At 44.6% G+C, this 27,521-nt stretch overlaps 1 protein-coding gene across 2 annotated transcripts in view; it reads left to right on the forward strand.

Moving 5' to 3' along the window:
* The first annotated feature begins 9,982 nt into the window (after positions 1–9,982).
* LOC142466207 (uncharacterized) overlaps positions 9,983–27,521 on the forward strand; it is a 42,517-nt gene continuing 24,978 nt past the window's right edge. The window contains exons 1-2 of one of the 2 annotated variants that reach the window (XM_075571115.1): positions 9,983–10,279; positions 13,407–13,544. In XM_075571115.1, coding sequence (XP_075427230.1) covers positions 10,120–10,279; positions 13,407–13,544 — 298 coding nt within the window. In that variant the 5' untranslated portion in view covers positions 9,983–10,119. The remainder of the gene's footprint in view (positions 10,280–13,406; positions 13,545–27,521) is intronic. The other variant, XM_075571105.1, reaches the window with a different exon arrangement.

Raw genomic sequence — 27,521 nt, forward strand, 5'->3', positions numbered from 1 at the left:
GAGAAAAAGACGCAAGCCGGCTTCAGAAATTTCAAGGCAAGAAATTTTCTAAGTCCCACTTTTCAGGGCCAATTTCTGAGCATAGAACGTAGTGGTCGCGGCTGGAACTACACGAAAAGAGTACCAGGACGTTTGGTACTACCTCCCGGTCAAGGGATTTTAGCTTCTCCGGAAGAGATACAGCGGTGGCGTCAGGAACTTCATGCCGATTTGAGTTCCAGGACTTTTCGGGCTAAGTCCCGGTCAACCTAAAGACTTTGTTTTATGGACTATTTAGACTAGGAAAGTTTAGCTTTGTAGCCCAGACCCCCAGTAAGTGTGTTGTCTCCTGTATATTGTAATCCATTGTGTGTATGTCTGTTTCTAATGAATAAATCGCAATTTGTATTACTTCTTGGTTTTGCTCAGTGATATGATCCCGGTATAAAGGTGTAAATCCCTGGTCTCTCGTGACAATCATATCGAGTCAGAGGTTTTACAGCAGATGGGAAAATGGGCAGACTAGGGCCAACTTGTTCTGATCCGTCGTCAAATTCTATGCTACAATCCAGGACTGCAGCATTATAGCATTGTGTTTGAGGGGCTTTACAATAAAGGCCTGTCTTCTAAGTGGCTTACCACACTAATTGAATCTAAGAATCATATGTGAAAGTTTAATTTGATGACCTCGTTATCCTGAACATGTTCCGTACAAGGCTAAGTGTGTACTATTGTAATACAAAATGCAAATGCTGTTTATTGAATAATGACAACACCCTGCATGTAATGAGCCTTAGCACCGAGAAACGGTCACATTACATCGGCTCTGAATACTCTTTTGGAAATGTTCTTTGAATTGGAATTTATCGCTCTGTAGTCCCCTCATAATCTACGATGAGGTTCAATGGTTTAAGAAGGAGAAGGGGTGACATTGTAGAGTCATCAGATTCTGCCCCTCCTACCCTCTGAGTGATGTCACTCATGGGGAGTAAATTGGTAGAAATAGCCACACCCTTATTCTACAAATTAGTTCAAAGAGAGTTCTATTATTAGTTCTTCAGAGCTCTGGAAGTGTTTGTTAGTCCTGTATATAGTTTAAGTGTTGTTAGTCTGCAGTTGGCCAGATCATCTGATCTTTTATTATTTTGTAAGTATGGCAGCACACCTTCAGAAGTAAGAGCCTTTAGAAAGGATAAGGAAGCTAATGACTGATTATTAGTGGAAGCGGATAAATGGAGACGTTATGGAACTGAATATATAGTCTCCACAGAGGAAAGCACCAGTGTGCATAACTGAATACAAAGAATACTTCTATCCACATCAACTGTCGTCAAGAAAAGTACCTGCTCTGGGTAGGCCCAGGGCCTTCTAGAGCAGGGTGTGCAAACTTGGGGGGCATGAGATTTTCTGGGGGGGGGGGGTGAGGCGGTTACAGAGGTCCCGCGCTCCACCCTCCAAAAGGAATTTAAATTAAATGCCGGGGGACCGCACAAGGCCTCTGTAACTAACTTACATAGGCTTCCAGAGACGCGTCGTCTTGGTAACCTGGCGTCACGTGACATCATTTGAAGCCGCAGGGGGGGAAAGATTGTTCACCCCTGTTCTAGAGGGCGATTCCACATTCTTTCTATTTTTGATCTGTGTTTTAGATTTTCTCATCTCACGTGCATATTATTTTTTTTTTATGTGATTCTGGATTGTGTTCAATGAAGACGCATCTACCCAGTATTTATAAAAGTTTCTGGTTCCCATTTCTATTTTTTACTTTCATAAACGACCAGTTCGCAACAACCCACCATCCTTTATTTGGCCTGAGAGACTGAACATTCATTTTTACTAAATTCTTCGATGTGACCCCTGGAGCCGGGAGAAAGTGGGGTACATCTCTATTTACTCGCTCTCTCGCCACTTCCACTTCTCGACCAAGGCGCGGATTCCACATAGTGTACTCCGAGCGGGATGGCGCATTTGTGCAGGTTGCCGTGTAATCGCCAGCATGTGCAATAACGGGTTAACCCCGCCACTTTTTCATGGGCAGCCAATTCTTTTTCAATGGTGTCTTGTGTCACATAATTTCACTTTATCGCTCTGGGCATCAGGCACCAAAATTAGATTCTACGCTCTATGGAGCAGTGACTCTTTTAGCCGGCAAAAATATCTATGTAAAGAATTGTGTACTCTGTCAGAGCCAGAAAAGAGAAATGTATATTATTATTTATTTATTTTTTACTCGCTACTCCAACATTGATAAAGCTACATTGATAGCTACTCCATCTTTGACATTACCAGCAGATCACTCATTTACAATGAAAACGGATGGTAGCCGAATTGGCTTTGAAACATGATATCAAGAAGTCTAACCATTTCTCAGGCTGGTTTTTAGTGTCGGCCAGTCCCGCTATAACTAGTATGAGAGAGGAGTGGGAAGACACCTGAATGACCTTTTGTTGCTTATTATCGAGAGCCCTTTCTCACATTTACCACTCTGATTCAGTCTTTGCCACCCCTACTCTCCATGACCTCTCCTGATGCTTGGCGACTAGAAGAAACGTGGTCCATTGCTCAGGACCTCCATTTATGATAGACACCATCCTATCATGACAGAGAGATTAGACAGTGTTACCAAATAGATTACATTGATGGTCCAACACTCCTTCAGGCTAACACGGCCTTGGTTGAATTATTGCTGCTGTTATAATGACACAAGTATTGCAAAGCAGTTGGGCTACCAAGAAGCATTTAATGCTTGTGTAACGGTGTTTCCCTGGCCCAATCTCACATTGACCCTCTTCTGTGGAAACTGACCCCTGTTACATATGGTGTAGTGTGGTGCACCTGCTGCTTACAGGATTCCTGAGTCTCCCGCGATGGTATGGGGGATGGCATCAGGACTGGCTTATGAGGTAGTGCTGAGTTATACTCACTCATGGTACAGCGCCTCCATCTCTTCCAGACCCCCGGTGTAGCAGGGAGGAGTCTCTGAAACAGAACCTCTATGTGCATCTTCTCCCTGAATGACTCCACTCTCAGGCAAGAAGGTTTCTTTGGCAACAGCATACTTTATTCCATCAGACAATGACAGACTGCCCATCATTGCAGCCTGGTCTTCAGCCGCTCATTATAGGTTGCCAACCCAAAGGAAGTCCCTGACCGTACACTCCCAGGCAAGGGCACTGAAAGCAGGTCTAGCTCTTCCCTTACTCTCTGATAGAGTAAGAGGAATAGTCTTCCACACCACTCCCCTGAGGGAGGGCCATAAAACCTGCCAGAGCCCTGACAGTTTGCTGGACAGACTCACCTCACTCATAGGTGGTGAGGCACACTACTAAATATAGGAAATGCTGTGCACTAAATAGCTCCAATAGGCACCACCCCTGTGTCACTGTAATTGGACACAGAGCCTGATGACACTATCTTCACTGAATACTACACAACACATAGGGGTGGGGGAAATGCCCCATGATTACTCCTGGCAACCTGCCCTTAGCAGGGATTATTGCACAGGAGGAGAAAGACATATAACCCCAAAACTAACCAGGGCTACACTTGAAAGAACAAAAAAAAAAGTGTTGTATAGAGCCGTGGTGCTCAACTCCAGTCCTCAACCCCCGCCCCCCCCTCCCGCCCACCAACAGGTCAGGGTTTAAGGATATCTCTGCTTCAGCACAGGTGGCTCAAAGTCGAAGACGTAGCCTCTGATTGAGCCACCTGTGCTAAAGCTGGGATATCCTAAAAGCCTGACCTGTTGGGGGAGCGGGGGGGGGGGAAACATAAGGACTGGAGCTGAGCACCCATTGTATCGAGCAGGGGAGCGCAATCTTTTTTCCCTGCGCCCGCTTATCGGCTGTTCCCTTCTCTGCACGCCCCCTCTCTTACCTCGGCTCTGGCATCTGGCCGCCATGACATCCCATTGCCATGGCAACTTGACTTCACATGACCTTGTGGCGTCAGTTGACGCCTCGTCTCCAGAAGCCGTCTGAGCCAAGGTAAGTGCAGTTTGCAGAGGCCTTTGCCGCGTCCCCAGCACTTAATTTAAGTGCCTTCGGGAAGCACAAGGGGCCTCTGTAAACCCACGCAGACAATCTCAGGGGGGGGGGCATGCCCCCCAGTTTGCACACCGCTGGTATAGAGTGCTAGAGATTGTGTGCTGTATTTTAGGGCAATAGTCATTTTCCAGCCATGGAGTCGTCTAAATCAACGGTGCACAAACTGGGGGGCGCGAGACTGCCTGCGGGGGGCGCAGTTTATAGAGGCCCCGCGTGCTTCCCGAAGGCACTTAAATTAAGGGGAGGGGGAGCTGCAGGGCCTCTGCAAACCTTTACTTACCTTGGCTCCACACGCGTCGCCATGGCAACGCTGCGCCAGAGGTCATGCAACGTGACGTTGTGAGGTCATGTGATGTCACGTTGCTATGGCAACATGACATCATGACGCCGGCGTCGACGCCGGAGCCGAGGTAAGTGGGGTTGAGGGGGTGCACCGGGGTGAGGTGACCGCTGGCAGAGGGGTTCAGGTAAACAAGTTTGCGCCCCCCGGTCTAAATGAACTCTTCCTTCTTGGACGACCAACACATTACCATGACGCGCATAGTAATAAATAGGGACGGCACGTCTTCGATTCCCAGTCAGAGTGATTGAAACAATCATGGCTCAGTTACTTTATTTTTTACACTGATGTCACACTAAATCAGCAACTAATTAGTGATTTTCGTGCTTGCAGGCCATTCTTGCATAAAAGGGAAGAAACTTGGTGCCCGAAGGGGTCACTTTCTATTGCAACATGTTAGGTTTCAGTGGTGACTCATAGCAAGAAGTGCAGCTGCAACTCTAGTCAAATGAGCGGGTTTCTTTTTCTGTTGCACACACTGTTAAAGCGGCAATCCAAGCGGGCCATTTTATGAGTGATTTTTTTTTTTTTAAACCTGGCATTGAAGCCGGGAGTCTTCGGAGCTGAACCCCCATTAAAATTTTAGCTCCAGGGAACCCTGCTTCCAGATATACTTACCCAGTAGTCGCTCAGCTCGCAGGGTTCACGTAATGGCGGCGTTTCAACGTTCCCACACCATGCTGGCCAATAGGAAGCCGTGATGTCATCAGGCTCGTCTTCCTATTGGACCGAGTGAAATGGGAGCTTTCAACTTTGCCGAGATACCGGCAGCACCCCCTTTCCAGGTTTATCTCAGAAAACAAAGAGTCCCCCCTGAGCTGATATTAATGGGGTTCAGCTCCAGAGACGCCTGCTTCCAACCGGTTATGAAATAATAATTTAAAAAAGTGCATGGATTGCTCCTTTAAAAAAGGTACAACGCTGCTGTTCTTTCCCTGTATTGAACACCCTGCAGCATAGACTGAACATGTGACCAGTGTTACCACTGGTTCCATAGAAACGGGCACAAGTTTCCAGGTCTCTAACAGGAGAGCTCCAAAGAGAGAAGGAGAGGAGAGAAGGAGACACACGTGTGCCCATTTGCATGTAATTTCCCAGAATCCCTTGCTGCAGTGGCAGCACTGTATGCGAGGTGATAATGGTTGAAAGGCAGGGTTGCAGACCTGTCTAAAACATGTGGATGTGCTCACAAGTGATATTCTTTATTGGCTATATTCTAACCATGAAGGTTTTTTGTCGCCTGTTTCACCCACCATAGATTAAATAATGTATTCTTCCCAGATTCACTACACAGCCTATTTACAAAGATTGTGTGTGCCCTCACTAATTTTGCATAAACAATTAAAGTTAGGATTGCATTTACAACTTCATTATAACTGTTTATTAATAACTTCATTTTCCCTACAAGTACAATTAGGGTGTGGAGGGATACAGAAGAAGAAAAAAACCATGGTGGTAAAAGGACATTTAATACAATGAAAAAGAAAGGGGATAACAAATATCGAATAGAGGGGGGAAGCTATCTGACAAAAGACAATTAATAAAGCAATACAACAAATTTAAATTCCTTGAAGTTTTCAGGTGACTAAGTTAGCATAAAAAAAATGAATCAGTTTGAAATATTTTGAATTTTTACAAATGGGACCAAGTAACAGAGAAACTTAAAAAAAAAAAAAGAAGAAGTAGCTTGTAGAATAGTTGTTCCATAGTCATTATGACATTTACTTTATGAAGGATTAAGTTAATCGGAGGAGGGTCTGAGTTCTTTCAGAATTTAGACCTGTAGTGGTGGTCAAAATGGGAGAAATTCACTTTCCACTGCAAACTGGGATCTCAGGGATAGTCTTATTTAGAAGACATGCGTGAGGATCCCAAGGGATTCCAACACCAAGTCCAGAATAACAAGAAAAATCTGAGACCATGTGTTGGCTATTATCGGCTATCATCGGAAAAAGACCACCAGATGTGGATCATGGAGACTCGCTCGCCAGAGTTCCACCAACGCCTGCCGGGTTGAGAAGGGAACATTTTATGTACAGTATGGTAAGAAGAAAGAAAAACAAACAAGCACGAATCAGTATGAGAAAATGTAAAAGAATACTAACAAACAATGCTCACTTACATGAGAGATTTAACACTTGATTACTTCAAAGCGCGGTAAGGAGACATCACACAAGTAGTCCTTCAATCTGTGTGGGAAGCGTTCCAGTGTCCGAGTATCTTTTGGGTGTCTGAGTCCAGTGGTAAGAGCCAGCTCATAGTCGACCCTTGGCGTATTTTGGTCTGCACCATGTACCAACAAAACAATATTTTCTACCCTTTCTCCTTGATATTTGTACACATTGATAGTTTTGCAGTGGTAGTGATAATTGATTTCCATTCGTCTACAGATAATTTGATGGCAATATATGTCTCCCATTTACGCATATAGTCAAGTTTATATATCGGGGTCTGGAACTAGGAGCATATTGTATAGACAAGAAATCATCCCCTCTTCTGTAAATAAAATAGTTTTGACCATACCACTCACAATGGTCTCAGTCTCCTCCTAATGTCATGAGACATTACACAATGATGCAATTGAAGGTATTAATAGAACTTTGTATTACCCAGATTATATTTAGATTGCATATCTGAAAAAGACCTGGAGACACAACAGAGTCAAACAGCTGGGAAACCCTGGTGAGGCCAACTTTTTGCCAAGTCTCAAATTGTTTGCATAAAAACAGCCACTGGGAAATGATAGGATTTCTTAAAATAGTGAGAAGGGTATTTTGAGACATTGGCTTTAACTGCAAATCGGTTCCACAAGCATAAGGAGTTTGAGATGGAAAGCAAGACGTGCGCTCCTTCAGGGGTTGTGCAAACTGGGGGGCGCAATATTTTCCAGGGAGGGGCGCAGCGGTTGCAGAGGCCCCACGCTCTTCCCCAAGGCATTTAAATTAAATGCCGTGGGATCGCGTGAGGCCTCTGCAACTTCCCTTCCCTTGTCATCGTGCGTGGCAACGCAGCATCAAATGACGCAGTAGACAAGGTAAGTGGGTGGGGGGGGGGGGGAGAGCAGGCAGGGGGAAAGGTTTGTGCACACCTGGTCTACAGTACACATCTTGGGGAGCTACTGCAGATTAAGACCCTCTGGAGAATGCCAGGCACATTTACTACTTCAAAAAGGTAAATTATACACAAGCACGCTGCTTACACCATAAGGTAGCACTAAAAGTTGCAATTGAAGTTTATTTTATTTGTATTTTTAGTTCTAGGTATGAAGCAGGAGGTCTCCAAAGCTAAACTGCGTTAATTTCACCCCCTGGAACCCCTGCTTCATGAGATAATTACCTGTGGGGGGGGGGGGGGTGCAGTTATCTCTGCCGGTAGCAGCTCTGATGGGTCATGTATGGGCTAACATAATGGCGGCTTCAATGTCCTGCGTCTTGGGGCCAATAGGAAGCCGTGACGTCATTCCTTGCAGCTTTCTTTTGGCCCACATGGCATTTAACCCTGAAGAAGATAGGTAGGTATCTCGGGAAGCAGGGGGTCCCCAGAGCTGAAATTAACGGGGTTCTGCTCCAAAGACCCCCTGCTCCAAACCTAGAACTAAAAAATAAAAGAAACAAACTGCAACTTGTAGTGCTGGGTTGTACTGTAAGTGTTAAATCAGCAAAATGTGAAATCGTATGTTTTTTTTTTTTTTTAAAGTAAATCAGTTTTGTGGTCTTAGATAATACTGCATTTATACAATTATTATTCAACTCTTCATGACATTTTTAATGAGTTTTAAAGCATCCTTTGATTTCTATAGCAGGTTTATCCCACCTCCCCAGCAGTGCAAGATCTTTGCAACACTTTCCTGTTTGTGATCAATTGTTGCCAATAACAATAGATAATGTTACCTTAGTAATATAAGGATACATTGTAGCTGCTGACCTACACTGACTGAAGCGGCCATTATGTTAGTCACACAATCAGGATTTTTACAGATTAAGAACAGGAGCACCAAACGATTGCCAGCTTAGCCAAGGCTGAGCTCAGACAGAAGGCGATGCGATGTGCGCGCGCACGTCCGTCGCAAATTTGAGTTGTTCGGTGGGAGTTTTCAAACTGAAAACTCCACCGGCGGCAAAGTGCAGCGTTGTCGCTGTGACATTTTGCCGGCACAACCCAAATTGAAATGTAGTAAATTTAGTTTAATAAAGGCGAATCAGCTCTATGACGTGTTAGTTACAAGCCCCCCACCACGCCCCCAAACGCCGCGATCTGCCTCCTGCAGTTTGAGCACAGATCGCTGTGCTGCAGGAGCGAGCGCAAGCAAGCTGCTGTAGCAGCCTGTCTGACCGAGCCCTAAGGGCCGTTCTATACTGGTTGCGGCCGTGCGCGCATTTGCAAACGCGAATGCACGTGCCGCATGCTTTTCCCTGTTATAGAGCCGGGAGCTACAGGTATGTATATGTGTGTGTATATGTATATATATATATATATATATATATATACAAATGTAAATACAACTGTATGATCATCTGCATGTCTTAGGCAGGTCTGCAACCCCGCCTTTCCCCATTATCACCCAGCACACAGCACTTCCACTGCAGCAAGGGATTCTGGGAAATGACATGCAAATGAGCACACAGTATATAGATATATATATACACAATATATATATGTGTGTGTGTGTGTGTGTGTGTGTGTGAGTATATGTGTGTGCAAGGGTTGCGTGAGTGAAGAAAGTCCTAAATAAGATTTTTTAAAGAAAAAAAAAAGTTTAATAAATATTTTTATTTTTTATTTGTGCAATCATTGACACACACACACACACACACACAAACACACACACACACACACACACACTTGAGCGCCGGTAGTGGCGCGAAATCATCTTTCCCACCGTCTTCGCCGCTGTCTGTCGGCTCCCCGCTCCCCGCTCCCCGCTCCCCGCTCCCCGCTCCCCGCTCCCCGCTCCCCGCTGTGGGCTCGCGCGGCCCTTGTATAGAAGGGCTGGCTGACCTCAGCCATCTATAACCGCCCTGCGCGCACGGCGTAGCACGCGCCCGCACTATAGAACGGCCCTAAGAAGGTAACATCATACATTGTCACATGCTTTACATATACAAATATGAAGAGAAAAAAAGGGAGTGTAGAATTGTGCATAAAAGGCTAAAACAAACCCCCTATGTGCCCCCAAAAATACAATATTGCATTTGCTAGTCTGTGTGTACATGTGATACAAACACTGCGCTTTTCTGTTTACTACAAAACATGCCTGGGCAAGCAGGGGCTTACAAACGCAATATTGTTCTTTTATAGCTGGTTAGCAACCAATACAAATTGTTATTACTTAACATTGCATTTACAGGACACTTATCCTAAATGTAATGGTAACATCTGTCTTTTTGTATCATTGTAAACGTCATGTAATATGTCACCCCATTCATACCTTTAAAGCCACAGGATAATGACCTGTTCCACATGGGTGCTCTCTGGCAAGTCTGAGAACACGTGGCTCAGAAACATTATAGGATCAAAGAGAAAACTCCCATTGAGCTCAATTACATTTCTTTATTAAATGTGGAGCTTCCCACCACTACATTTTCTTGACCTCTGCCCAATTTTGCAGCCAGAAGACTTTGTTAAATAGACCCTCAGTGCCTTATCAGGTAAGAGAGGAATGCTGCTGCTTTAAGTGCCTGCTGTAAAGGGTAATCACTGGGCTGAGATTGTTTGGAGCTGTGAGTTGGAGAAGCACATGATTGGAGTCAGGTGATGATGTGCTGCAGCAGTGGAACAAGAAGAGAGAAGCAGCTGGGAGAGAGGGTGCTGCTGCTTCTTACTGTGCTGGTGAATGTGCTGCTTAGTTCATGCCATGCTGTAAAAATGAGCATCCAGAGACTGCTGTGGATTTTGAGTGCTGTATGTCTTCTAGGTGAGTGTTATTTTTTTAAAAGGAACCATTCTTGATCTGTTGATTTAATCTAGAGCAAGAGAGCGATGAGACTTTTGCACAGGTAATCAGGCTGGCCAGTGTTTTCAAGGAGATTTGGGAAGAAAATGACTTGTGTGTTGGATTCGGGGAGAAAGTGGAAGGAGTATGTATGTCCAAATAATAATAAATATTTGTTGGAAAACAAATTCTATAATCTAAAACAATATTCTAGGAATGGCAGGCACTCGCAGAGTTTGCTCCAAATATCAATGTTTAGCACTATTCGTGGTTACCCTTCTCTCCTCTCTCCCCCCCCCCCCCCCAACATACCAATAGTAGTGCAAAACTTCCATACAGAAAATCAATGGTTTTTTAATGAGCCTTCTGACTGCCTGACAAACATCAGAGCACTCGGACCATTTCTTGCATGTATATGTATTTTTTTTTAAGCTTTATTATATTTGATATACACATTTAAAATTCCCTCTCCCTAACTTTTTATTTTATTTCTTTAAATATTTGGACTAACAATTTTATGTTGGAAGCTTGTCATGACATACTTTTTTATTTGGACTAACAATTTATCGCCTAATTCTGAAGTACTCATTTATTCTGCACTATCGCAACTGGACTAACACTACTTTTTCTGTTTTTATATATACACTGGCGACACACTTTATTCGAGCTGGGCTAGTCCCACGAATTCGGGTATACCCGGGTGTATTGAGGTTTGTGACTGTTTTCTGCCCGAGTGCATTGAGGTATTTTCCAAGCAGGGATTGAAGCATTTTATTCCCGCTGGCTGCAATACTGCACAGTATATATATATATACTGCATTACAATTCATGAATTTATGCCATCTGGTAGACACGCGAAGCATTGCAGCCTATTAAATCATAATCATTATCATTTAACAGATCAGCCGCCCGTCAGCCAGGCATGAACCCAGGCAGGGAAGGCAAACACAACGGGGCTTGTCAGAGGTGAGGAGCGGCGCATTCCAGGTATCTGCCAGGTACATACTGGGTATTTGCTCGAATAAAGTGTGTCGGTGCAGTATATATATATATATATATATATATATATATATATATATCTCTCTATCCCCTTAATTTCTTTATTAACCTGGGGTGGGGGGGGGGATGTGAGCAGATGTTAATCCCTGCTGATCTATGGGGAAATTCTATGTACAGGCGGTCCTTGGTTATCCGACACAATGTGTTACTGAAAATGGCGTTGGATAGCGAAATGTTGTAAAGCGAAACACATTTTCCCATAGGAACACTGTTTAAATGAAAGGTTCAGTTCCTGAAGGCATTTTTAACACTAAAATACACCAAATATTTTATGCAGGCAATAAGATATGCAGCACACACATAAATTATGTAGTGTATATACTGTATTATATATAATATAATATATTATATAAAAAAAAAATATATATATATATATATATACGCTATTACAACGCTTTGCAACGTTGTTTATGTGCCTGCCTGTACATAGTCATTGCTATACAATTAAAAACATACAGGTTTTTGTCTACAAAAAGTTATGTACTTTAGTGAACAATGTATTTCTTACAATCTAGATAACTGGTGCACAGCTAGAGCATAAAGTGATATGCCCAAGTCACCATGGACCATGTTTACTAAGCAATGTTAAATTATTGTGCACCTTATGGCTCATTCAAGTGAATGGGCTATAGCTGTATGATTTCTTGTGTGGCATCATTTCACTTTGTCTGTGCTTCAGGCACCTACATTAGATTCTACGCTCTTTGGAACAGGAACTGTTTTTCAGCCGGCAAAAATATCTACAGTATGTAAAGCATTGTGCACTCTGTCTGAGCTGGGGAAAAAAGAAATTAATATTATTTTTACTAGCTACTCCAACATTTATAAAGTAGCCATAAATGTAGCTATATTATTGACTTTACTAACAGATCCCTCATTTCACAATGAAAACTGATGTTTGAGCTGTTAAGTGGCTGTTGCGAGCAAGTCATTCGCTGCGCCATATTAATATATGGGAGCAATGTTGCTCCTGACCGGCACTAGCACTGGTTACCAAGCAATATGTGTATATACAGTATTTGTTATTTCTTTTCGCTTCCCCCCCCTTTTTATTATTTATTCCCCCCCCCCCCCCCATGAAATAAACATTTGGGGGGGGGGGAGACTACCATGCAGGTTTACATTCTGTAGGCAGGAGCTACCTCCTTCTAGGGGGTTATTCAGTAATGTCTACAGGATAATGCACTGGACCAGTCATTGGCTGCTCATGACTTAAATGAGAGTGAACATCCATTCAACTGCATTCCCCCACCAGACCGTGGTGAATTTTACCCCTAGGTTGCTCTTTCTCCCCACCACTCGGGCAGCTGACTTGCTGACTTAAATGGGCAAGATTTGTATGCCTCAGCTGCTGGACCAAGAAAGCTTTCAGCACGGCCTACTAACAAGTATGCCATCTTGTCAAAACCAGGCTATACAACTGTTCCCCAAAATCAATGACGGTAATAATATTCCTTGCATAAAGATAAAACACAAGCTTCCAGAAGTAGCAGGCAAGGGATGTGTACTGCACCGTAGGTCAAATCTACTAAAATAACCTTAAAATAGGTAGCTGTGAGCACAGAAACCTGCAAGATGCGGTCTGCGTGAGCATAAGTTGGGCCGGGGCAGTTCGCTAGCCATGTGATTTCAGTCCACGTTGGCAAGAAAGCGATCGAGAATTGTGGCCCCTGCTGTATACATTACATATGTTACACAATCTGTCACTATTTCTCTAACTGTGCATGCAATGTATTGTATATAATGTATAACCTGTTCATTTATGTAACTGTATTTGTAACCATGTATTATTTGTCATATTAACTATGTCCAGGACATACTTGAAAACGAGAGGTAACTCTCAATGTATTACTTCCTGGTAAAACATTTTATAAATAAATAAAATAATTCCTAATTTCCCCAGCCCTTCCACGTATTCCTAAATAAATGTCTTGGGTTGACAATTTGACTGTTGAAATGGTTCAAGATCAAATAACAATATATATTTATTTGTCTCTGCCAGTTGATGACAGATGTTCTTCTGATACTTAATGTAGCTCCTTTTTTGCAGCATGCTTGATTGATGGCCAAGTGACAACCACTCCGGTCCCTTTGATATCCACTACTGTCCCGGTCATTGATGCCAACTGCAGCTCTGTGAATACATCTCAATGCACGGCCTGTCCACCAGGTACATTTCCCAATAATGGTAAGTATACAGAGACTTTGTAACTATATCTCTATCTCTCTCCATGGTTAATTGTGTTGGCATCTATCTTACCTGCACCTAGATCTGATCAACAATATTGTTGATTTTATCCAGTAAACTGCCTAAAGATTAAAATAACACAATTATGAATAAATTAAATGCATTTGAGCAAATGAACTTACATAGTGAGCATACCCACCATCTCATTTGAACTTGCCTGCGGGATTGAGGTCCAGGCCATTCTTCTCTCATATCTGACTCTAAATTGCCAGCTTCCTAGTAAAAATCGGGCGATCACCTTGATCTAGGGTGTGCAAACTTCCTTCCCTTTCTCCCCCCCCCCTCCCATACCTTCTCTCTGCCATTGGCAGCATCAGTTGACGCTGCGTTATCATGGCGATACATCGCCAGCAGCTGCCGGAGAGCACGTAAGAGGAATGGAGAGGCCTTGTTCACTGCCCCGGCATTTAATTTAAATGTTGTGGGGGAAACGCGCGGGGGCCTCTGTAAGCGCCGCGCCCCTGATCTAGAGTCCAGGATGTATATGGTGATTGGGGAAGCAAGCGAGATGTCTCGGTTAGAACTCCCGTTTACATTTTATGAAGCAAGCGTAGGTATTTGAGGGAAAACATTAATTGCGGGTCACTTTAACCCAGGCTGGGCTGAAACTGTTATGCTGCACGCATGCAGGGCTCCATGTTTAAATAGACAAGCAGCAAAGGGTGACACACTGCGAGTGCTCATTGGCATGTCATTACCCAGAATCCCTAGCTGCAGCGGAAGCACTGTAAGCTAAGAGATGATGGGGAGAAACCGCGCTGCAGACCTGTCAGACATGTGAATGTGCTCACAAGTGATATTTGTATTTAATTACAGGGCAGGAAGTCATTTTATTAAAGTGGCTATTTAAAATAAATGTTTTATTTAAGTGTTTATGAGGCTGAAAGTATTTTAAATGGTTAGTGTTAACTTGGTTTTTAAAGTAATTTGAGTTCTAAAAGTTTTTCAACAAATTGTATTTTAGTGGGGTTGGGCCATGGAACATTTTATTGAGTCATGTCTTCAAATGGAGTAGATTAATTTGTCATATTTAGGTGTTCTGCTATGATGAGGAAGCTCTTACTTTAGAGAAGCAATAGTCGCACGCGCGCACACACATATACAGTATGTGTGTGTGTTTAATTATAAACCTATAGCACACAGTTGCATGACTGGTGGTATCTCTATTGCCCCTTCGCCATGTGGCCATATAACCCCACATTCAAAGCAATACCACCACACTAAGCAACTGTATCAGGAAGTCTAGGAATGTATTCTTAAACCGCAATCCAACCTCACAAACCGGTTCCGACGCCGCCACGAATGCAGAAACCGGTCCACTTAAGTCATTGAAATAATGTAGCTCCCTTTACTAAAATCTAAAGTTATTTTGTCACCACCATAACGATTACCCTGCCGCACTCCCTATTAATGTAATATGCTATAATAAAGTGAGACATATGCATTATGACTAAAGTATGTATTATGACTATAGTATGCATATGACGTACTTGACATTCTATTTGGGTTCACCCCTAAATACCAAAATTACATTCATCTTTGTAAAAACTTTGACTACATATCCTGATGCATCCATGCTTCGAAAGCCCATTATTCCCATTAAAACAACTATTGGCACCCACTGGGATACCTCGTCATTTAAGTTACAGTATACTGACGTCTAGCCTTACATGAAACTGTCAGATAACATACTGTACAAGAAGCAAACGTCCCTGCATCGTGAGGGCATGCCACTGCTAAGTTGTTTATTGCAGTGCTATAAGGCAGGGGTGTGCAAACTGGGGGGCAGGCATGAGATTTTCTGGGGGGAATGGGTGGGCCTGGCCCTTACAGGGCACTGCGCTCTTCCCCGAAGCATTTAAATGCATGAGGAACATGTGAGGCTTCTGTAAGTTCCCTTACCTTGTCTCTCGCGGCTTCTGGCGACGTCAGACATGCTGGAGATAAGGGGGGCATGCAGGGGAAAAAGTTTGCACTCCCCTTTCCCCCTCTCTCCTATCACTCACCCCACCTTCCATCAATTACCCCACTCACTCAATCCCCCACACAAAATACATACCAAAAAACCCCACCCCCTAAATACATATTACCCCACCTTCAATCCATAATAAATACACCCATCCCCACTACATAATAATAAAAATACACCCGTCCCCCCAATACATATATAAAATACAATACATATAAAAAAGACCCTCAATATATCTATCTGCAGGGGACCCAGCCGTCACTGCTGGTCCTCTCGTGGCCGGGCCCCGGCTCTCTCTCAGCTGCAGGCCTCTTGCTCACTCTCTGTCCCACGCCGAGCTTACAACACTGGCGTGCGCCTGGCATCCCTCTCATGCTTATGTGCGCTGGAAGCTGGGCCAAGCTTACTTCCTGCGCGCTGACATCAGAGAGGCCCAGAGGCCTGGCCTTGGAGCAAATGACTTCACCGGGAATGCAGTGGTCACTACTGGCTGACGTGTTTTCCCTATGACTTCACACAGAGGGAGCCCCAAGGTGCATCGTTTACAACAAATGCATTCTTTTACTGACACAGTCCGGTGTGAGTGTCTATGATCCTGGGTGATATGGAACAGTATCACCGGTTAGGCACTATAGAAATGTAACCCTACATGCCCGGCTTCCTAGGGAGGCTACATTGTGTGGTATTTATATGGCTACTCTGCATGGGTAACTTGACTCGGGGTGCTTTTACATTCGGGCGGCTGGGGGGGATGAAGTAGCAAAGTTGTGACATAATGGGCGCCAGGAACTTTTATAGCACAACTGTCATTTATTCGTGTCCCCAAATTCCGAGACCGCTTTTACATATCATAACACATTGTACAGCATTTTTATACAAAGACCTACACAAATACTTCTCTGCATCTGTGCCGACTCTTAACACTTGGATTAAGGTACTCAGACTTAATTGATTAGGTAGTTGTGGGACCCAGCTCTCCTTGTCTCTTTGGAACCCTTCAGATCGTGATCAGACCACTCTGGGCCTCTATGGGAAATCCTGATGGGTCTCGTGGTACTTGACTCGGTACCTTGCTGTCTGTATTTGGGAACTGCCACTTCCACACAGACTGATGGGGAACATTCGCGCTGATCAGCAGGCACACAGGGGATCTTTTCTTGAGACCCTCTGAGATGCTGTATTCCTTTTTCTGAATTTTGTATCTCGGCCTTATCTCTATCTCGGCCTTATCTCTATCTCGGCCTTATCTCTATCTCGGCCATATATCTGCAACATAGCATAGACCAGGCTCCCCTGTTTATCACCTTAACATACTTGTGGACCTCCAGGAACCTGACCTTCCCGAACAGTTCCTCCTTCTTAAATACCCCTGTGTGACATATGTATCCCCATAGCAATCAGGGGAAATGGGCAGCATATACCAGTATTGTTGGTAACCCTTTAAGAGGGGGTTACAGAAGATTGTGGGATGGGAAGATTTGTGGCAGGTGTAATTAGGGGTGAGACAGGTCATGGCATTCACAGCAGAGGACAAACAATGAAATAATGCAAATTAGGAAGCTTTCTCCCTGAAAGGAAACTTCAAATGTTTACACTTATTTTTTTTTTATTTTTGTTTTGCGTGTTTTTTGGATTACATAAAAGCTCGAGATGAACTTTCATTATTTATTTTACCTCGGAAGAGGGAAGACGCATGTCATCTAAATAAAGACATACATCTAGTCCATCAGTGAGGGGATCTCTCTATTTCTAGCATGACGGAAATGCCACAGAAGACTTGTGGTTTTTTTGTATTTTTTAATGAATTTGAAGACAAAACCCAGTAATTGCTTTGCGAGTCTTTTTTTGGAAGGAGAAGCGGGGTTGCATGTTTCAGGAGGTGGGATCGGGCAGCTCCTCCACTTTCCCGTTAGGCCGGGTGGCTCCAGGTTATGTAGAATGCGCTCGTCTGCATTTTGTTACTTCAATTGCCTAAAAAATAAAACTCAACAGGAGTAATTTTTGGTTGTCTGGCTACAAAATGGCATAATTTGGATTAATTCTCCGGGCGAGCACACGTTGAGCCTTGCTAAACCATGCAATCTCATTTGACCAATAAGTTATTTTTATTTATTTATTTATTTTGTCTGTTTTTCAGAAAGTCTAAACTTGTTCGTGGATAGAGCATGTTGGATCTAAATTTTACAAAGGTTAAAACCTGTATGCTCAAATCTGCTTAGATCTATACTTGGTACCATATACGTATTTATATATATATATATATATATAATCTCCAGAGGGACGTGAATGATAGTGGCCTGCCCAAGACCCTGAACCTGTTATTAAAGTCCTTATTGCATATTGGTAGTTTAGTTCTTCCTATTATATTTTTTCTATTTTTTTTTTTTTAATAGGAATGTGCTGGGCTGTTACACACAGTAATTGGTGGTCAGGAGTCCATGACTTATGTTTTTCGGGTGGGGGTGGATATGCTTTTATATGTGGAAGAAAAGGTTGTTACTGACTGACTTGCCCAATTGTGACTTTATTTAATTTTTTTTTGCACCACATATTTTGCGTTTTTGTAATTAATAGTTGAAGTACCTAGTTTTGGGAGCAGTGGGATTTCTACATCAAACCTTCACCTGAAGCTGCAGAGAGATCTGGTAGAACCACCTGAATAATCTGAATGCACGTGCGTCTTTATGATCTGAGTAAGCTAGATCCCCCCTTTTTTTTTTTTTTTTTTTTTTTTTTTTTTAATATATCCAAAGAAATTATGGTACCTAGTACGCCACGGCAGAGAGGCTTTTTAGAAATTAAAGTCTGTCTGTGTCATGAGGGGGGGCTCGCATAACCTCCGACACGCAGTCGTAACTCGTCCTGGGCCCCGGGAAATCTGTCGGTGGCCCTGGTACCCGGAGCTGAATACAGTGCGGTTCAGCTCTGACGGACCCTCCGATTTCAATCCTGTCATTAAATTACTCTTGCGTACACTCCCAGGTTTAAATAATGGGTGCACTGAAATCCGTTATCAACAGGGTAGAGCAGTAGAGACGCACTCACAGTTGTGAATCACAATTCTTAAATTTCTTGTACATTGAAGACTATAAAACAATGAAGATACAGTACATCATGGTCCCGGCCTCTTCATACTACCACTCGCTGCATGCCACGATACACATTTTGTGAGTCCGTACCTCACAAATACCATTCACACTTCACCCATTAGGTTCTTCTCCATTGCTCTAAGCAGTCCCTTCTCTACACATCTCTTGTCCAGCACTGATTTTTAAATGGGGCGTTACCCCTTATTTCCCCCAGACCTATTGTATGTATACTAGAGTGTGGACCCACGTCCCCCTTCCCCTCCTATGTAAACGCTAGGCTGCTAGCGGAGAGCTATACAGAGATCAGACAGTATGACGAAACACGTATCTTTGAGTAACAGGCTTGTATTTATAGGCTCCAACAGTAACACATCTGTGATGCTCAATCATGAGGATCATATACTTGTCATGCAACACGTTTTATGCAACAATACATCAACATGTAAATTGCTGTTAGTCTCAATGTCTCTCCTGAAATACAAATGACCCTGTATTAAGGGACCCTTTTATGGATGCTGGCACAGTATTGAAGTTGTGTGGTGTGTTTTAGTTAACCTTTGCAGGCCTGTTACTTTGCAAAGACCTTGAAGAGGAGGGGGGGGGGGGGGGGCGCGACTACTCACAAATCCCAGAAAGCGAGCAGCTGATACGTGGGGTGGACCTTGACTGTCCTATCTGTGGCGGGTCGGGCAGGTAGCACGTGCCATTTGGAAACAGCCCAATGGAACATGTGCCAGTCTCCTGGTGGGTTTGGGTAACCAGTAACATGTTGGCTGGCTTCTGGGGTTCATGGTAGCACGTGCTGTGTCTCGGTCAAACCTGCCACTCCTGTGTTTGTCCAGTTTCCCAGATATTCCCTGTTTCTTGGAAATGGGTAAAATTGCCATGAAAGCGGGAAACCGAATAAAGTGGAAATACTGCCTCTAGAATACATTTTTGTGTCTCCCTTTCAGGAAAGGAGCTACTCTGATAGGGCAGTGGGAGGACAGGCAGTGTAACTCATTAGCGGACTCCTTTCCTGCTCCTCCCCCTTTTATGTCTCTGCTGCTACCTGGAAGATGCATCTCCCCCAGGGATGGGGAGGAATTGAGGGCAGACTGTTGGAAGGTATGGGTTCTGGAGTATGTTTTAAGGTTTTGTTTAAGTGTTGGTTCTTAGGGCTTCCTGGTTAAGGGTCAAGGCATATTTAAAACCAGAGACAGAATGTGAAACACAGACAGAGCTCAGTGCACATCTAATGACACCTATACACGGTACAGTGCCTAGATATAGATATCTATATCTTTTGAATAAAATGGTCTTTTAGTTTAACTCTTTGGCCAAAGTGTTGTAAGCCCTTGAGCCCTTACACGACAGACCACATCTCAAGGGTCCCTAACACTAATATAAATTCTTAATAACCTGTGCATTACCAGGAAGAATGATTTTATTATCTGTCAAAATTAGGGTCAAGGCAGCCTGGACGAGCCCAGCGCACATAGGAGGGAGGCCATGCAGACAGCTTGCTATGATTATTATGCCTGGGGCTGTTACCATGTGGACTAGTTTGCACTGCATCTCTCTGCTGCCTACACCTGTCTTGAATACCTGGATATCGGTGTCACAGAAGATCAGTACTTTTAACACCTTTTTACCCCAAGGGATAACTATCCTCAGACAGGACACAATAATTGAATAAAACTGAGTTTATTCTGGTGAACCAGCAAACCTACACAATATACACTCGCAGTCTGGGGTCGTCTCAAGCCTCCACTAGGTGCAGGAGCCTGCTTCAGTAGGCTTATCCTGCCTTCTTGTCCCAGGCCCCTTGGTGCTATCCAGCACAAAGCACTTTTGAATCTTCCGCTCTGCTGTTTTTCCGATCCGCTCCCCACACTGTCTCTGCTGGTTGGGCTTCTCCGGCGCTCCTTCGCTAAGCGCTGTGCTTGTGTATGCTCCTTTTTTTTTTTTTTTTTTTTTTTACACAAAGCACTTTTGAAATGCGCGTCTCCGATCGCCTCCACACTTTGTCTCGCATTGCCTGCCTCCCTGCACCGGTCGGTCTCCTTGCATAGCCAGGGGCGTCTTAATGTATGGGCACTCTGGGCAGTTGCCCGGGGGGCACCACGCGCCCGGCCCATGCGTGCCCACCAATGCTAAAAAATTTAAATCTTCATTCTAAGTCTAGCTAGGAGGGCTCGCTCTCGCCGCGGCGCCCGGCACCCCGGATCGCTCACTTCCCCCCCCGGCAACCCGGGGCTCCGCTTGCTCTCCGCCTGCCCGACACCCTGGTTGGCATCACAACTGCTCGCAGCCTTGCAGTGCAGCACTTCCGGTGCTAATGAGCGCGTGGGAGGCTGGGAGCGACAGTCTGCATAGGTTAGAATTATACCAGTGTCTTTATTGTGATATTTTTTTAGATAAAAAAAGGGGGTACAGGTTGAGGGTTTTTTTTTCCCCCTGTACTGCAGTTCTAGCTTGCAAAGTGATGTTTCTCTTGTGAGGTATTTTAAAAGTTATATAAAAGATTGTTTTATGAACACTGTAACAGTAAGATGTCAGAATAAATTGTAAACTATATATTCAGGGGATATTAACTATTCGTTAAATTGTTAATTTACATTTTTATTCATGTGAGTGACAGTATAGGCAGGGTCCCGTGCACTGCTTTGCCCGGGGGGCCCTAATGTTGTTAAGATGGCCCTGTGCATAGCCCTTGCTGCCTATCTTTAACATGGAGAGGACCAGCAGCCAATCATGGCCGTTCAGCCAATCACCGTGAGGGCTCAAAGGGGGCTCACCCGGCTGCACCAATGGCAGGAGGGGAACCAACTTCAGTGCCCAGGACCGCCCCTACATGACGAAGCGGGAAATTTGAAACAGCCTATGGGCAGCGCATCCACGGAGCTCAGCCCCGCAACGGCTCCCTTCGGCAAGCCCCAAATCTCCCGCTGGAAAGGTGTCTGCAGGGAAGAAAGGCTCTACCCCGCTGAGAGCCCATCCCCGGACCTGATATCAGGCACCTCCTTGCCCACCACCCGTCCCAGGACTCGGCCTCCCCCAGCCATTGTTCTACAATCTCTATGCAGGCACCTTGGCTAATCTCATTACCGGGGCTGCCTTCATTGAGATGAATACACATAATACAATGCAATGCACTATTTCTAGAACTTGGGCTCAAACATTTTGGTTTTAAAACTTGCTGGCTGGGCAACACATTACATAAGGAAAAGACCTGCATTACAATACATACACGTACCCACAAAACATGCTTGTTTAGCGGGGACAATTACAGTATGTACAGTAATAAACCCCTGAAACACCTTACACACTTTGATTCTGTTTGCCCCCCAATATCCCCGATCGGGGACCCAATCCCAGGTTCTGAGTTTTCTACCAAGTTCCTACCGAGGTGTCAAACACACATATTTTACTCTGCCTATGAACTCGCAAAGGCGGCCGGGGAAACATGGTTTTAAGGGGTTAGAACACACATTTGTATCCGGCTTAGGAGTCCACATACTCTGCCGAATACAGAGACGGTTTTGGGGGGTAGCTAGACGGGCTTTACCCTTTTTGTTTTATCAGGCTGGCTACCTCTACTGTGATTATTGGGGTCCCTACCAGTTCAGAGGGGGAAGACGGTATCTGTCGGAGCTATATGCCCTTGATTATCGGACGTTGTGCCAAACTTCCAGGTACTGCACCCCTTCCTGTCAGTGACCTGGTACATGGGGAGGGGGGGGGGATCCCTCCATCCCCTCCATCCCCTCCATCCCCTCCATCCCCTCCATCCCCTCCATCCCCTCCATCCCCTCCCCCTCTATACCCCACACCTTTTCCCGCCCGTACCACACTCTTAGACCTATGTACAATCTGTCTGTTTTTGCCCCACTGTCCCATACAAAAAAGGTAAATTTTCAGAAGCTTCTGAAGAACCCAACTAGGATCGTACTCGGTTCAAAGAGCCAAAATTCCTATTAACAGCATTTTTCTTAATTGCACGCACCTTTCCAAAAAGCCACAATTTAAGGGCACTGTAAACTTCCATGTCCCAATATACAATATTTACAAACATTCCCAGGGCAACGTTCCAAAGTAATCTAAAAATACTTCTGCTTGTCTGAGTCACTCCACATGTGACTCTCATACGCTTGTCTCCTATGTTTTTGTGGTGGTGTTCAGCATGTAGGGCATGATCTACAAAGCGGTACTTCTAACTTAATGTGAATAGGGCATACGGGGTCTTCTGGCATAGCACTGCTTTGTAAATATGGCCCTGCCTGGGTCTTCCGAGTGCACGCACCGCAAAGGGTCTTCTGCAATCTTTGTAAAACTCCTGCAAGATCTGCCTTGCCTGCAGCCGTCTTATTCTACCTGTATACATCAGCATGCTTTCTCCAGTGCATGGATTGTACCTGTATTCTTGTTGGCGCCTCTGCTTCACTACGCACACATTCTTGTGCGTGTACAGGTGTAGCCGGCGTTACCGCTGCCGGTCACGTGATGCATTAACGCTGGTGTAGAACAGTAGCGCTATTAAAGCGCGCACGCTTGTTACTTGATGTGTTCTTTTTGCGTTGGCAGTGGTAGGATCGGCTGCCAGATCAGTGTTGCTCAACTCAAGTCATGAAGACCACACAACAGGTCAGGTTTTAAGGATATCACTGCTTCAGCACAGGGGGCTCGGTCTTCGATTGAGCCACCTGTGTGAAGCTGGGATATACTCGGCCTGACCATTTGGGAGGTCTTGAGGATTGGAGTTGAGCACACATGCTAGATCTGTCTGTATGGATGCCTTTCACCAAAGTGAAGATTGTAATCCGCTGCAGAGATCCGTTCCCCTCCCAAATGGTGGTTGCAATAATGTCCATTGCAGATAAAGCTAGGACAGACAATGTGAAGCATCGAGCTGCCCCCATCTCTGCCAACTTGTAACCTTACACATGCCCCAAATGTGCCATGTTGTGGAGAATACAACGGTATCATTCCTCCTTGGTGTGTTAAGCATGAGCTAACTGGTTTGGTTAGCAGAGAATGAATACTTGGTTTGCGGGGGGGGGGGTGAGAACTGGCCCTCGTAGAGCAAAAAAGCAAAACCTTTTATAAAAGATGTAACACTCTAATTGGCTTTCTTAAGCAAATCATGTGTAGCCCTGTCTGGCTTGGGCTAATACATCTGCTCTCCTCCTGGCAGTAATCCCTAGTAAGGGAAGGTTAGCCAGGAGTGATCATGGGTTTTCCCAACCTCTCTGCAGCCCAGTGTCTCACAGAGAAGGTAATGTAATCAGGCCTGGTGTCCAATCAGGGGCAAAGGGCTGGTTCTTTCTGGATCTGTACTTAAGGGGCTGCACTTCCTGAATTTAGTCAGTTGCCTCTAATGTGAGAGGCTGGTCTACCCGAGAGCAGTGTGCCCGGCTCTGCACACTGTGTGCCCTCCCTTAGGGGAGCGGTGGGCGACTGTTCCCCCTTACTCTATTGGGGAGTAAGGGAAGAGCTAGGACTGCTCCTGGTGCCCTCTGGCTGGAAGTGTAGTGCAGGCCCTAGTTCAGCTGAGTGATTGCTCTGCTGTGTGCATAGTGAATAAAGAACTACTGTTTACTATACTTCTGTCCTGAGATTTCACCCCATATCCTGGGGGCTGCAAGAGATGGAGGCGCTGTCACCGTGAGTATGAGTCGGGTTATACCCCAGAGGCCTGTCCTGTTATCCCCTAACATCATGCGGGAGACTCAGGGCTACTGTTTATCAGGAGCTATTCACCACACTACTTCAATAACTCCTGTGTGTGGGGGGAGGGGGTGAGAGGGAGAGAAACAGGGTTACACATGTGTACAATGGTTTTGGCTGATTTTTGTTTAGAAACTGTTCCTTTACATGTGAAACCCCAAATGCAATTACATTTTTTTTTTTTTTAAATCCACTTTTATTAGAATACATTTGATTTTGTTTTTGCTCACTATACAAGTCTTCAAAACAACATCTTCCACTGCGTGTAATCTTTTGAAGCTTTATTCACAATACTGTACAATAGTGACTTATGGATTGTAAGCTCCTTCGAGCAGGGCCTCCTAACTACTGTAGCCTATCAACCATACACTGGAAAACAGGAAGTATTATTGACGGGCCTCTTTGCTGAAGCCTGCTTTGCCTTGGGCCAACTCCTAAGCACAGCACTTAATAATAACTTTTGACACCACCCACACCAACCCTTTGATTACTTTTATTGAAAAACCAATTGCCTATGCTGCAGATAGATTTTTGTTCTCCCGTGATCAATCGGCAAAGGAGCAATCGTGGTGGTACCGGCGGCGGCGTGGTCTCCAGAGCTGAACAGCATTAACTCCAGCTCTGGGAACGCCCTACTTCTGGAGATACTTACCTGCGACGTCGGTGCCGGGAGCCGCTCTGGCTCAGCAAGCCGGGCTTTCAAGTTTGACGGTCTCGTGTGGCGGCAGTAGGAAGCCGCTCCGATGACACCGCTTTCTATTGGTCTGCAGGGCCTGAGGTATCTGAACTGCAGAGATATGGTGAACCCTGGTAACCAAGGAAAGCAGCTACCGGCACCTAATTCGCAGGCAAGTATCTCCAGAAGCAGCAGGTCCCCCGGAGCTGCAATTAACGGGGTTCAGGTCATGATGGTTTGATTCTGTCTCTCACAAATCTGCTCCTGGGATTGCTTCATTAAAACCCACTATAGAAATCATCAAAGGATGCTGAGTATATTAATACTCTTTACATATGGCATTGAATAATAAATAAAATAAAAAAAGTAGGTATCTAAATACTACAGAACTGATTTTTATTTTGTATGTATTGCATTGCTCCTTTCCCCCCACCACCCCCCCCCCCCCCACTCACAATGTGTTGGCGCACTCTATAAAGGATCATAAAATACGCGGTATGTTTTCACCTAGTCATTTCCCCGCTTACGGACTTTAAAAATAAAAAACTATTTTTAAAGTGGTGTATCTTCAAAACAAAAAGTACCAAAAACCTAAGTTAATATGGCTAAGTCCTTCTCACTTGGCGCAAGTCTGAAGATCCATCTACATCAGGCTATTATTTTACAAGCGAAACCAAACACCATGCAATTCTGGTTACTGTACACATCTTTCCACCGCATGTATGATTTGTGACACTAATTCTGTTTTTTGCTTAGATTGTGTAAAGGTCACACATTTTAGAGGTACGTGTCGCTGATATTGCATACTTACATTAGTACGAGAGGTGAAGAGATCCCAATGCCTTATTTTACATATACCCATTAAAATATTGATTTTACTTAATACACCTTTTTGCTACTCGGGAGGCGTGCACCGCCGTTGGGATCTCTGCACCTCTATTACCCCCAGTTTCAACTGCCCATTATCCTAGGATATTTCCCAGGTAGCAACCCCTCAATTAACAAATATTTGGGCTTTTGCAGCAAGGTTCTCTACCCCTTTCACTTATACTTACTAATGTAAGTATATCATGCTATCCTGCTTAACAAACTCCAGAGCTCTGGAATAGGGAAGCATGCTTTAAACTGGTTTCAGTCCTACCTGTCAGGTAGATCCCAACATGTGTCCATCTCGGGCTCTAACTACAACCCCCTGGATATCACCTGTGGCGTCCCGCAAGGCTCTGTTCTGGGGGCCCTACTCTTCTCAGTGTTCATTAATGATCTTCCCACAGCTTGTAAGGAAGCCTCAATACACATGCATGCAGATGACACAATCCTATATGCACACAGTCATAGCCTCTCTGACCTTCAACACATACTTCAGTCTGACGTTTTGAGACTCGAAAACTGGATTTCCCAAAACAAACTGTTTTTAAACACTGACAAGACAGTAACAATGGTATTTGGGACCAAGACTAAAAAAAGTTTTTTTTAAGCTTAGTCACTGAGCTCCAGATCAGAACCAATGCGAACACCACCCATGCGAACACCACCCTAACTCCTGTTACTAGTTTTAAATACCTGGGCATATGGTTTGACTCCCACTTAACATTCGGGATGCACATAGATACCCTGACATCCAAAACCTATGCCAAACTAGGTGTACTTTACAGGAACAAATCCTCCCCAAGTCTGCTGGTCAGAAAGCGTATTGCACAGCAGATGCTAATGCCAATTATCGATTATGGACACACAGTATACGGCTCGGCACCTCAAACCCACCTTGGCAAACTTGACACCCTCTACAATTCAATATGCCGTTTTGTTCTCCAATGCAACTACAACACACATCACTGCGAAATGCTCAAACAACTAGATTGGTCATCACTCGAGTCTAGGTGAAAAGTTAAAAAAAAAAAAAAATTAAAAATAAAAAAAACCTTTGAACAGTTAAATTAACTAACCAGTATCTGAACAAGAATAATAATGAAAAAAAAAAACCTTAACTCATAACGTGTTTGAATAATACAGTAAGACTGGTATTTCCTGATCACCCTGGCAGTGGGCACCATTGGTTAATCCCTTCTCACTCTAGGTAGGACAGGAAGTAGACTTTTTCAGGTAGGCCATATAAGGCCCCTCCCTCTACCTGCACCTCAGTCTTTTTCCTGTCCTCACAGCTAGGAGTAGGATTTGTTATTTTCTAACAGGGCTCACCTACTGCACTTTGTGCAGATAGCCAGGGTCTCAGCCTCTCTGCCCTGAAGCTCCGCGGGGGGCAAGACGGAGACCCCTTAGAGTCGGGGGAGCCCCTGTTGGGGGGGGGGGGGGAGCAGCTGCAGCCGCGAGGGGAAGCTTAAGTGCAAAGCCCAGGACCGATCGAAGGCACAGCAGCTGCAGCTGGGAGCCGTGGAGGCCCAGACTCGCCGCATAAGCGCATGGACACTGCGGTAAGTACCCAGCAGCCCGCTACAAGCGGAGGGGGGAGCAGC

Source organism: Ascaphus truei, chromosome 1 (genome assembly GCF_040206685.1).
Source record: "Ascaphus truei isolate aAscTru1 chromosome 1, aAscTru1.hap1, whole genome shotgun sequence".
Classification (NCBI taxonomy): Eukaryota; Metazoa; Chordata; class Amphibia; order Anura; family Ascaphidae; genus Ascaphus; species Ascaphus truei.